The following is a 12,509-nucleotide window of genomic DNA, read 5'->3' on the forward strand; positions in this document are numbered from 1 at the left end:
GTGGAAACGTCTAGGAGTAACAACGGCTCAGCTGCGAAGTGGTAGACCACACAAAATCACAGAATGGAACCGTCGAGTGCTGAAGCACGTAGCGCGTATAAATAGTCTGTCCTCGATTACAACAATCACTACTGAGTGCCAAACTGCCTCTGGAAGCAACATCAGCATAATAACTGTCTTCGGGAGATTCATGAAATTGGTTTCCATGGCCGAGCAGCCGCCCACAAGCCTTAGATCACCATGTGCAATGCCAAGCGTCGGCTTGAGTGGTGTAAAGCTCGTCGCCATCGGACTCTGGGGCAGTTGAAACGTGTAATCTGGAGTGATAAATCACGCTTCACCATCTGACAGTCCGACGGATGAATCTGGGTTTGACGGATGCCAGGAAAACACTACCTGCCCGAATGCACAGTGCCAACTTTAAAGTTAGGTGGAGGATGAATAATGGTCTGGGACTGTTTTTCATGGTTTGGGCTAGGCCCCTTAGTTCCAGTGAAGGGAAATCTTAACGCTGTAGCATACAATGCCATTCTAGACGATTCTGTGCTTCTAACTTTGTGGCAACAGTTTGGGGAAGGCCCTTTCCTGTTTTAGCATGACAAAGCGAGGTCCAAACAGAAATGATTTGTCAGCGTGGAAGAACATGACTGGCCTGCACAGAGCCTTGACTTCAACCCTATCGAAAACCTTTGGGAAGAATAGGAACCCCGACTGCGAGCCAGGCCTAATCACCAAACATCAGTGCCTGACCTCACTACTGCTCGTGGCTGAATGGAAGTAGGTCTCCGCAGCAATGTTCCAACATCTAGTGGAAAGTCTTCCCAGAAGATTAGAGGCTGTTATAGCAGCATAGTGGGGACCAACTGAATATTAAATGGCCATGATTTTTGGAATGAGATGTTCGACAACCAGGTGTCCACATACTTTTGGTCATGAAGTATAGATGGAAGGGACATCATCACCCATTGGAGACTTAAAACCAGAACTTCACCCAGAGAGCTGTACATTTCAGTGTGTGGTTAGACAGCTAAGTCCTTAGATTTGGCCAACTAGAGAAATAGAATGCTATTCTTGTTCTGGTTGTATGCCTACCCTTACCTAGCAAATACAAATGTGTGTAGAGTACAGTCTTTGGAAGCACATCAATACGATATTTACAGCATACAATGTTTTATCTTTGATAAAGCTGGGTGATATATGTTTGAAAATATGTAGTTTTATAGCCATATCTTGATTTGTTTAATGTTTTCTCTAAATATGGTTTGTTTTACAATTAAAAAGGTCAAATATACTAGATTTCAAACAGTAGGGAATAATCCAACGAATTCAGAGCTTGTGAAATTATATTTTAAAATAAATTATAAACCTACCACAACACCAACCAAAAATAGTATAACCTGCTTTTTTTTGCAATAATCACTGATCTGGATTTCAAGTCTATGAAAATGCCCGTTTTGTTCACATTTAACCAGAACCATGCATAATGCAAATTCACAAATAATGACTAATTTCTTGTAGCAGGCAATAGAAAATGAACACCGGTCTCATAAACAATGTCTGAAGCACAAGCTCACGTGCCAGTGAGTAGCCAACTAATCTTTATGAACTCAGCAAAAAAAGAAACGTCCTCTCACTTTCAACTGCATTTATTTTCAGCAAACTGAACAAGTTCCACAGACATGTGACTAACAGAAATTGAATAATGTGTCCCTGAACAAAGTGGGGGTCAAAATCAAAAGTAACAGTCAGTATCTGGTGTGGCCACCAGCTGCATTAAGTACTGCATTGAATCTCAAACTCATGGACTGCACCAGATTTACCAGTTCTTGCTGTGAGATGTTACCCCACTCTTCCACCAAGGCACCTGCAAGTTCCCGGACATTTCTGGGGGGGGGTGGCCCTAGCCCTCGACCTCTGATCCAACAGGTCCCAGACGTGCTCAATGGGATTGAGATCCGGGCTCTTCGCTGGCCTTGGCAGAACACTAACATTCCTGTCTTGCAGGAAATCACGCACAGAAAGAGCAGTATGGCTGGTGGCATTGTCATGTTGGAGGGTCATGTCAGGATGAGCCTGCAGGAAGGGTACCACATGAGGGAGGAGGATGTCTTCCCTCTAATGCACAGCGTTGAGATTGCCAAGATTGATTTGACAAGTTCAGTCCGATGATGCTGTGACACACCGCCCCAGACCATGATGGACCCTCCACCTCCAAATTGATCCCGCACCAGAGTACAGTCCTCGGTGTAACACTCATTCCTTCAATGATAAACATAAATCCAGCCATCACCCCTGGTAAGACAGAACCACGACTCGTCAGTGAAGAGCATTTTTTGCCAGTCCTGTCTGGTCCAGCGATGGTGGGTTTGTGCCCATAGTCAACGTTGTTGCCGGTGATGTCTGGCGAGGACCTGCCTTACAACAGGCCTAAAAGCCCTCAGTCCAGCCTCTCTCAGCTTATTGCGGACAGTCTGTGCACTGATGGAGGGATTGTGCGTTCCTATCTCCCTGTAGCGCTGTCTTAAGCATCTCACAGTACGGACATTGCAATTTATTGCCCTGGCCACATCTGCTGTCCTCGTGCCTCCTTGCAGCATGCCTAAGGCACGTTCACACAGATGAGTAGGGACCCTGGGCATCTTTCTTTTGGTGTTTTTCAGAGTCAGTAGAAAGGCCTCTTTAGTGTCATAAGTTTTAATAACTGTGACCTTAATTGCCTACTGTCTCTAAGTTGTCTTAACGACCATCCACAGGTGCATGTTTATGAATTGTTTATTGAACAAGCATGGGAAATCATTTTTAACCTCTCTAGGGTATGTGGGACGCTAGCGTCCCACCTGGACAACATCCAGTGAGATTGCCGAGCGCCAAATTCAAATACAGAAATACTCATTATAAAAATTCAGAAAAGATAACTATTTTACATAGGTTTAAAGATGAACTTCTTGTGAATCCAACCACGGTGTCAGATTTTAAAAATGCTTTACGGCGAAAGCATACCATTATTTGAGAACATAGCCCAGCAGACAAATCATTACAAACAGTAACCAGCCAAGTAGAAGAGTTACACAAGTCAGAAATAGAGATAAAATTAATCACTTACCTTTGATGATCTTCATATGTTTGCACTCAGAAGACATTAATTTATTAAATAAATGTTTGTTTTGTTCGATAAAGTCTCTCTTTATATCCGAAAACCTTTTGTTTGCGCGTTTTCCTCAGTAATCCACAGGCTCAAACGCAGTCACAACAGGCAGACAAAATAATCCAAATTGTATCCGTAAAGTTCATAGAAACATGTCAAACGATGTTTATATTCAATCCTCAGGTTGTTTTTAGCCTACATAATCGATAATATTTCAACCGAACAATAACGTTGTCAATATAAAAGGTAAAGGCACTCTCCCGGTCGCGCGCATGAAAAAGCTCTGACAAGGCAGGGTCCACTCATTCAGACTGCTCTTACTCCCTCATTTTCAGAATACAAGACTGAAACAATTTCTAAAGACTGTTGACACCTAGTGGAAGGCATAGGAACGGCAATTTAGTCCTAAGTCAATGGATACTGTAATGGCATTGAATAGAAAACTTCAACAAAATAAATCCTACTTCCTGAATGGGTTTTTCTCAGGTTTTCGCCTGCCATATCAGTTCTGTTATACTCACAGACATTATTTTAACAGTTTTGGAACCTTTAGAGTGTTTTCTATCCAAATCTACTGTGCATATGCATATCCTATCTTCTGGGCCTGAATAGAATGCAGTTTAATTTGGGCATGCTTTTCATCCAAAATTCCAAATGCTGCCCTCTACCCTAGAGAAGTTAAACCCTTTACAATGAAGATCTGTGAAGTTATTTGGATTTTACAAATTATCTTTGAAAGACAGGGTCCTGAAAAAGGGATGTTTCTTTTTTTGCTGAGTTTATTTCAAGTTTATCCAACTTGGATCTATTTGCTTGCTAACAAGGTATAACAGATGATAATATTATGAACACACCCTTCTGTCCGTCTACAACTGTTTGAACAGCTTGCTAGCCTGTCCACTTTCTGCAGATGTTTAAATCATGTGGCGTACCGTATTTTTCAGAATGATTCCTTATGTCGCGTTTTATGCATATTGCACATTTATAAAATGCAGACTAAACTGCTAGGTTAAAATACTCCTAGCAGATCGTGTTACTGCAATGCCGCATGACAAACTATTATTTTTCCAGAATCAATGTTCATTGATACTCCCATTTTAGTAGTGTTTGCTCTGCGCACAATTTGAAGAGTTGAGACATAAAAAGCGTATCATTAGAAAGGTTAACTTCTCATCTATTACAGTAAGATAATGTCTCACTGTGTTTCAGTGTCAATATGACCGATTGTTGGACCAAACAGCAAATAGCGAGTTGAAACCGTTTGTATAAGAGGAAGAAGTGATCTCTCATCTTTGTTGAGTGGCAGTGGGTGGGCTTGATATGTGTGTGTAAACAGGAAGGTGCACACAGCACAAAAGGAGCAAAAGAGACAAGACTAAAAAAAACAATATGAGAAGAAGTGGACAAACACTCATTTTTTTATTGCGATACAGTCCTTTGGAATATCTTGCAAAAAATAAATATATAGCCAAGCCCTCTTTGTAACATGAACACAGACCGATTTTTTTGGAGAAAAATCTATTGACACTCAAGCTGGGCGATGTTAGTGCAGTGTTCACATTAGTAGTTCTGGAATTTGTCCCCCAGGAAAGACCGTTTCCACGGTAACATGTATTTACATGATGTGATGGAACGTTGAAACATTTCAGACACTGGATCTTGCTTCTTGCCATAGAAACACCAGCAAGATAGGATAGCCAGCTGCAGGTATCACCAAGCTATGCTTGTTAGCTGCTGTCAGATAGCCTACAGCTATATAACTGAATTTGCTGACCATCTTGAGATGGCAAGTCAGTCAGGAGGGTTGTCCTCAACTTCATAACTCAGTTCTCTTCATAGCAAAGCTAGCTTCGCTTACCTCGCTGTACTCATTCCTGACCTTGTTTGTTGTGATTGAATAGCAAAAACACACCCAAGACCACTTTAGTTTGCCTTCAGTCATGGCCGCTAGCATTTCGTAATGAGCATTGATGAAAAACAGGGCCAAATCAGGAAGTGCAGTCGCCCTTTAACAACGCACAAGACAATTTCTTGTACATAATTTTTGGATGTGTTAACTATGTAGTATAGGTCAATTGTCGGTATATTAAAGGGTGCATGTGTGTGGGCCGACGCTGTGAAGAAAGCAGACAGAGAGTCTGACACCCTAGTTCACAGGTGTCAGCAATGTTTCTGAAACGCCAACGAGTGTACTTGCTGGGCTAAAACATCAAAGCTTCTGTATTATCATGTTTCTTCAGACTGAGCTGGTGGAAATACTGAAGCAATCACTGTCAACCTCCCCTGTTTCTTCTCAGATCACAGAAGATGATACTATCACTGAAACTAGTCTGCTCTATTTTCAAGGATATAGTTTTTCTCATTACGAACAAATGTATGTAATAATACTTTTATCCAAAGTGAATTAAGAGTTAACATAGTGTTGTTTAGGGTGTAGTTTCACACACAGGCGACACCAACAGCAATCTCAGGACACTAGATAAAGAACTGCAGCACGGTAGGAAGATTCCCACACCGAGGCTTCATAACCTGACAAATCACTAGCACAGGAAATGCATAGGTTGTTTTCTACTGGCAGAAAATCTGATTCAATTCAATTATTTCAGAGAAAGGTTCATTTCAATCTCCAAATACATAGTCGGAGCTAAACAAAAATCGGCAACCCCCTGAGGGTGCCATGTTTTAATGACTACTCAATCAGGCATGAGCATGGTTGGTATGATGATAGGAAAGTGACTCGTGTAGTCTAGCCTTTCTGGAGATGATCACGGTTTCTTGGTGCACTCCTCACCTCTGCAGTAAGCAGGCCTTTTTCAAAGCTTTCGCTTTAAATCACCCCACCTTCTTCCTCACATCAATGAAGAAAACACTCATAGATAAGGGCTCTAATCTGTACAACTTTCTGTAGGCCTCTGTATGGTGCGTCTCTGTGTCGAGTGCTGGTGAACTCAGAGTAAGCCAAAATGCTCAGATGATGATGATGGAGTGGGTACGGAGTGTTGAATTGTGGCTTATGTTGAGAAGTCGCTATGGGCTGGACAAAAGTTAAGCCTCGTCATGGACTTTGAAGCAAGGTTATTATAGTTTTGCGTTTTTATATCTATTTAGTTTTTGTTTTTTAATTTGAATTCAGCTTAGTTTCAGTTCGTTTTGAGACCTGATTTGCTAGTTTTTATTTAATTTAAGTTGTATGAAAATAATAGCGTTTTAGTGTTAGGGACAGAAAGCATGCTAGGAGCTATTTGGGTTGTATAGTTTTTTGTGTGTGTTTTTGGGATGTCACTTCTTGCAACTGGGGGGCAGTAATTTACGTTTACATTGTCGTAATTTACCAGACGCTCTTATCCAGAGCAATTTACAGGAGCAATTAGGGTTAAGTGCTTTGCTCAAGGGCACATTGACAGATTAGTCGGCTCGGTGATTGGAACCAGCGACCTTCTGGTTACTGGCCAAACGCTCTTAACCGCTAGGCTACCTGCCACCCATAAGGTGATGGGTCAGGTCTTACGTTAGTTTAGCCCTTCATGACTCCAATGCTACATTGGAGTCATTCCACGTCCCTTTTGATTAGCTGAGGTGATTTGGTCAAGTCTAGAAACAATTTACACTAGATACACTGTTTAACCACAGATTTCCACAGAGGATTTTTGTTTAAAACAGCTTTGAGCCGACAGTTTTTTGTTGTTGTTCCCTCCCGAATTTACATTAGCTCAGGAAATGCAATGCAACACACCTTTGTGGGAATTTGTATTAAAACAGTGCACAAAATATCTATATATATTTTGTATTTGTAAAATAATTTTGGGGTGCTCTGAAAGTGAAATTACGGAGGGTTTCAAAACCATATTGCACACGGTGATTATGAATGGTTAGACAGAGCATCAGGACAGTTCTACACGTCGGGCCCGCTGTGGTCAACTGTTCAAATGAGAACCCTATGGCTCTGGTTCTCACAAGTTAAGGTAAGGTCAACCTCAATGTGACTTGGATTTAAAGAGAAACTGAATGTAATAAGCAACTTCTCCTTTTGAAAATGGCCTATGTGGTATCAATGAGTCAGAAACATTTATTCTAGTGTAAAATTGAGACATTTGTAAAAAGGCATTTAACGAGACAGAAATTACTCCACACAATCCTCATGGCTAAGGACGCTGCTGGTACATATGGTTTACTTTTTTGCTCTTTACATGAATTGCTGTTGGAATTTAGCGTTTTTACCAGCTTCTTGGTTTTGTCGCCTTCCATTTTTTCCTTGTTCAGCTTTTTCATTTCGGACATTTATCTGCCAACCACGTGCCTGTCTGGTAAAGTTGAACGCCTCTCCTCCTACTCAACCTCCCGACAAAAGCTTCTCCCAAGCGGGTGTGACACCTACTCCCATTGCCTGCTGCTTTGATACCTCCCGGCAATGTGCTCCCTTTCTGGTATCCCCATCTGGTACTCTGTCTCTGTGTCTGTCTGTCTGTCTGTCTGTCTGTCTGTCTGTCTGTGTGTCTGTGTGTCTGTGTGTCTGTCTGTCTGTGTGTGTGTGTGTCTCTTTCTGTGTCTCTCTGTCGGTCGGCCTGTCTCTCCCCCCCCCCCCCCCTTACCTGATGAAACTGCTGTGCCATATGATACACATTCAAATGCCATAAAGCAACACTACAAAGCTCTCCCTGTCCTCCGCCGTGACCTGATTGTATTAATGCTGACAATATCCAGCAATGTGCATGTACACCCTGTCACGTCTACTGTTGCTTGCCCCAATTATGACTTGTGCTCTGATGATTTCCGCTTCACTGATTTCTGCTCTCGTTAAAGCCTGGGTTTTATGCACATTAACACTAGAAGCTTATTACCTACAATTTATCAATTAAAAGTGTGGTTTCACAGGTCCAACCCAGATGTGTTGGTCATTACTGAGAAAGAGTGTTCTGAACACTGATGTTAACCTTTCTGGTGATAACCTTTTTCGACAAGACGGCTCTTCCAAAGGTGGTGGAGTGGCCATCTTTACCAAGGATCACCTTCAGTGCTCAAACAATTTGATTAGCTGGTTTTAAGCATTAAGCTTTCAAATATCTCTGTTGACTGTTGCTTGGTGTTATCGTCCACGATCACAACCAGCCTGTAACCTATCTGCCCTAAGCTCTCTCCTGGCCCCTTACACTAAGTCTGAATTTGTCCTAATAGGTGACCTAAACTGGGACATGCTTATTCAGCTTAATTCTCTCTGTCAAAGATGCTTGGACCTTCCTTTTTGATATTTTCAGTGGTATTGTTAACAAGCGCACCCCCATAAAAAAAATTGTTTAGCCCCTGGTTCGACCGTGATCTGGCAGAGTTACTCCACCTCAAGAACACAAATACTCAGGCTGTCATTCAGGCAAATTAGAAATAAGTGCACTCAGACTATCTGGAAGTCCAACGTGAGTTACTTTTAGGAGCAGTTCTCTCTGTGGGTCTAACCCCAAGAAGTTCTGAAAAATGGTGAAAGACCTGCAGAATAAACCGTCCACCTAACAGCTGCCCATGTCCCTTAGTGTTGATGATGTGGTTGTTACTGACAAGGAGCGTATGACTGAGCTCTTTAAATCACCACTTCATTACGTCAGGATTCCTAATTGGACTCAGCCACGCCTCCTTGCCCATCCAACACATCCTATCCCAGCCCTTCTAATGCAATTAGCCCTGATGCTCCTCCCTCTTTTCCTCCTGCTCTGCTACACAGCTTCTCCCTGCAGGCAGTCACTGAGTCTGAGGTGCTAAAGGAGCTCCTTAATAAACTTGACCCTAAAAAAACAACTGGGTCAGATCCTTTCTCCTTTAAGGTTGCAGAGCCCTTCTCGACCTCTGGGAAGACGGTGCGTCCGTTATTTAAAGGGGGAGCACAAGCTGGTCCTAACTGTATTAGGCCAATTTCTATCCCGTCCTGTTAATCAAAAGTGTTAGGAAAAACTTGTCAATCAATTGACTGGATTTCTTGATGCATCAGCACAAATCCAAGCTGCAGGCTAAGGCTAAATGTAGACTTGGTTTCGTAATAGCTCCTCTTTCACCCCAGCTTCTAAACCAACACTGATTCAGAAGTTCATCCTACCCATGCTAGCTTACAGAGACGTAATTGATATATCTGCAGGTAAGGGTGTTCTCGAGCGGCTAGATGTTCTTTACCATTCGACCATCAGATTTGCCACCAATGCTCCTTATAGGACACATCCCTGCACTCTAGACTCTTCTGTGAACTGACCATCTCTGTATTCCCGGCTTAAGACCCACTCGTTGACGCTTATTTATAAAACCCTCTTAGGCCTCACTCCCCCCTATCTGAGATATCTACTGCAGCCCTCATACTCCACATAAAACACCCGTTCTGCCAGTCACATTCAGTTAAAGGTCCCCAAAGCACACACATCCCTAAGTCGCTCCTCTTTTCAGTACGCTGCAGCTAGTGACTGGAATGAGCTTCAAAAAAACAACAACTGGACAGTTTTATCTCCATCTCTACGTTCAAAGGCTCAGTCATGGACTCACGGACACTTGCGGCTGCTTCACATGATGTATTGTGGCCTTGACCGTTTTGCCCCTCGTGCTGTTGTCTGTGCCTAACAACGTTGTTTGTGCTCCTAACCATGTTGTGGTGCTGCCATGTGGTATTGCTGTCATGTGTTGCTACCATGTGTTGTCTTAGATCTCTTTTTGTAGTGATGTGTGTCTTGTCCTACATATTTATTTTTTATCCCAGCCCCTGTCCCCACAGGAGGCCGTTTGCCACTTGGTAGGCAGTCACTGTAAATAAGAATTTGTTCTTGCCTAGTTAAAAAAAAGGTCCCATTTACATTGTTTAATTTATTGACGGTCCCTAACTAACCCCACAGATAGGCTATCCAAAGTCAAACCAACTTTACCACCGCCGACTGAAGCTAATATACGAAAGAAGTTGGCTAGCTTGCTGGCTAGTCTACTTCCAGACACAAGACCTGGTTAGACTGTTTCAAGTTATTGAGAAGGGTGAGTGACTAACTGTGTACTGTTCTGGCAGAGTGAAAGTACAAAACGCTTCCCACGTTCAAACATAAACACACACCAACATGAAAGCATGCCTCCAAATCTTGTTCTCAGTCGCATTTCCTAATGAGGAGAAATGAAACCGAGGCCAAATCAGGAAGTTCGACCCCCCTTTAAAAGGAATAATGTCGAGAATGGTGCAAAAAATATAGTGGAATGGAATTCTCGCACCTGTTTACACCAACCCAATGCTTTTTAACGTCAGTAGTCCATGTAAGAAGAATCAAATTAGCTACTTAGCGCACCCCCCCTTCGGCTAGTGATAGCCCGTGATGCACAAACAAGGACTTTTTGAAACATCGCCATCTCCTGGCCGCATTTACCCGCCAGATTGAGAAGCTTGAAAACCATAGAAGTTGAATGAACATAATTCATGATGGTTTGTATTTTATTTTAGTTAGTTTTAGTTTTTCAAACAGGTTTGTTAATAATTTTATTTCAGTTTACTATATTGTTTTTTCCTCCCATGATTAGTTTTTGTTTACTATAATAAACTTGCTATGAAGTACTTTCAATAGAGATTCAAAGTGCTCTTTAGTCCATGACTAGGCTGAAATGACTAGCCAGGCTAATGTGACTCGGAGGGGGGCCAGGGTAAAGTACTGTACCTGTATCTCCAGTTCAGAGATTTGTTGCTGCAGCTCAGCCATAGCAGCAATGTTGTCAGCCTCTCTCAGCCTCACCGCCATCACCTCCTCCTTGTTCTGAAACAAAGAAATAAACACTGTCAGGCCAGAGTGTCACCGAACGTGAAAAAGAGTGAGTGTCACCAACATTGTAGAAAAGATAGCCTACTGCATTTATGTCAGTTAGCCTATTACCGCTGCAGAAGTAATATTTCTAGAGTGTTATCAAAGACATGTTAACAGCCATTACCACACTGTAAGCTCCTGGGAAACATTTTTATTACAGTTTAGTATGGTTCCTGAGGAAATCCCAGAGAGAAAAGGGGTGTTGCTGAGCTGCAGGGGGCCGTTTAACACACACACACACACTTAACACCTACACCAGCACAGAGATGTTAAAACAAACTGCTTCCCTGTTCAGAACCTGAAGACCTGATCTTAACAGGAGGCAACAGATCAGATAAAATAATGATTTTTGACAACTTATCAAACCAGTGATGGAGAAATATTCTCATTGTCCTTTCTGGCATGGTTTCAGATTCTACGGGGGATGCATTATGCAGCATAACCAGGCCAGCACAGTTCAGTTCAGTTGGCTCAGCTCTGTTCGGCTCAGTAGTGTGAATAGGGTATCAGTGGAAAAGCCACCTCACCAGCCAGTTCTAGTCATCCCAACAACAAACTTTCTTACCTTGCACTCAATCTCCGCCTGTTTGCGTTTGATCTCCTGCAGCTGAACGTACAGGCTCTTGTTCTGGCCGGTCAGCACAGTCACACGCTCCTGAAAGCCCCGGCCTTCCTGCTCCGCCCGACGCAGTTGGTTGCCATGGATCTGGTTCTGCAGGCGGGGAGGGAGGGATATGGAAGGTACATTTTGGGAGGGGGCAGTTTATGCACTACACAACCCCACTGCTATATCACAAGAAGCCACCCATTTTAAACAATTTCTATATCTTGAATCATTATTTGCCTACAATAGAAAGTAGTGACTTAAAATGTCTGCCCTCTTCAACATGGAATACATTACCGCCTTACACGAGTACATCTGGAGCTACGGATATTTTGACAGTTAAAAATATGTACTTCTGCTGCCCCCTAGCGATTTGATAAAGTACTGAGTAAAGGGTTTGAATACTTATGTAAATGGACAAAAAAAACATTTTGGTACATTTGCAAACATTTCTAAAAACCTCTGTCATTATGGGGTAGTGTGTGTAGATTGATAAGAAAAAACATATTTAATCAATTTTAGAATAAGGCTGTAATCTAAGATAATGTAAAAAGTCAAGGGGTTGGAATACTTTCCAAATGCACTGTGTAAGTGTGTGTGTGTGTAGGCGGGATAGACGGATATACATTGTAAACAGGGCACACACATGCATGTCAAGATACAGGTAGACTACTAATATTTCTACAAAGGCTTAGCTGTGTGTGTGCCCTCTGACCTGTGTCTCCAGCTCCATCATCCTCTGTCGTGACTCTCTGAGCTCTGCCTGGGCCTCAGCCTCCCGTAGTCTGACACTCATTAGCTCGTCCTGCAGCTCAGACATAGCATTCTTCTTAGGGCTGTCCTTCCAGCGGCCCGCCGTACGCGCCAGGTGACGCTGTAAGAGCAGGTGGAGACGCACGCAATCAACCAAAGATGCTCAGACTCCACGCAACTAAAAAGTCCTCACCTTATATGGTGTGGA

General features: G+C 42.6%; 1 protein-coding gene across 5 annotated transcripts in view; it reads right to left on the reverse strand.

The window, feature by feature from the left end:
- The window catches only part of LOC139406733 (ecotropic viral integration site 5 protein homolog), a 90,990-nt gene that overhangs the window by 13,796 nt on the left and 64,685 nt on the right, over positions 1-12,509 (reverse strand). For all 5 annotated transcript variants that reach the window (XM_071149709.1, XM_071149712.1, XM_071149710.1 and 2 more), the window contains 3 exons: positions 12,264-12,422; positions 11,510-11,656; positions 10,801-10,896 (listed from right to left, as the gene is read on the reverse strand). In XM_071149709.1, coding sequence (XP_071005810.1) covers positions 10,801-10,896; positions 11,510-11,656; positions 12,264-12,422 — 402 coding nt within the window. The remainder of the gene's footprint in view (positions 1-10,800; positions 10,897-11,509; positions 11,657-12,263; positions 12,423-12,509) is intronic.

This window comes from Oncorhynchus clarkii, chromosome 4, assembly GCF_045791955.1.
Source record: "Oncorhynchus clarkii lewisi isolate Uvic-CL-2024 chromosome 4, UVic_Ocla_1.0, whole genome shotgun sequence".
Lineage (NCBI taxonomy): Eukaryota > Metazoa > Chordata > Actinopteri > Salmoniformes > Salmonidae > Oncorhynchus > Oncorhynchus clarkii.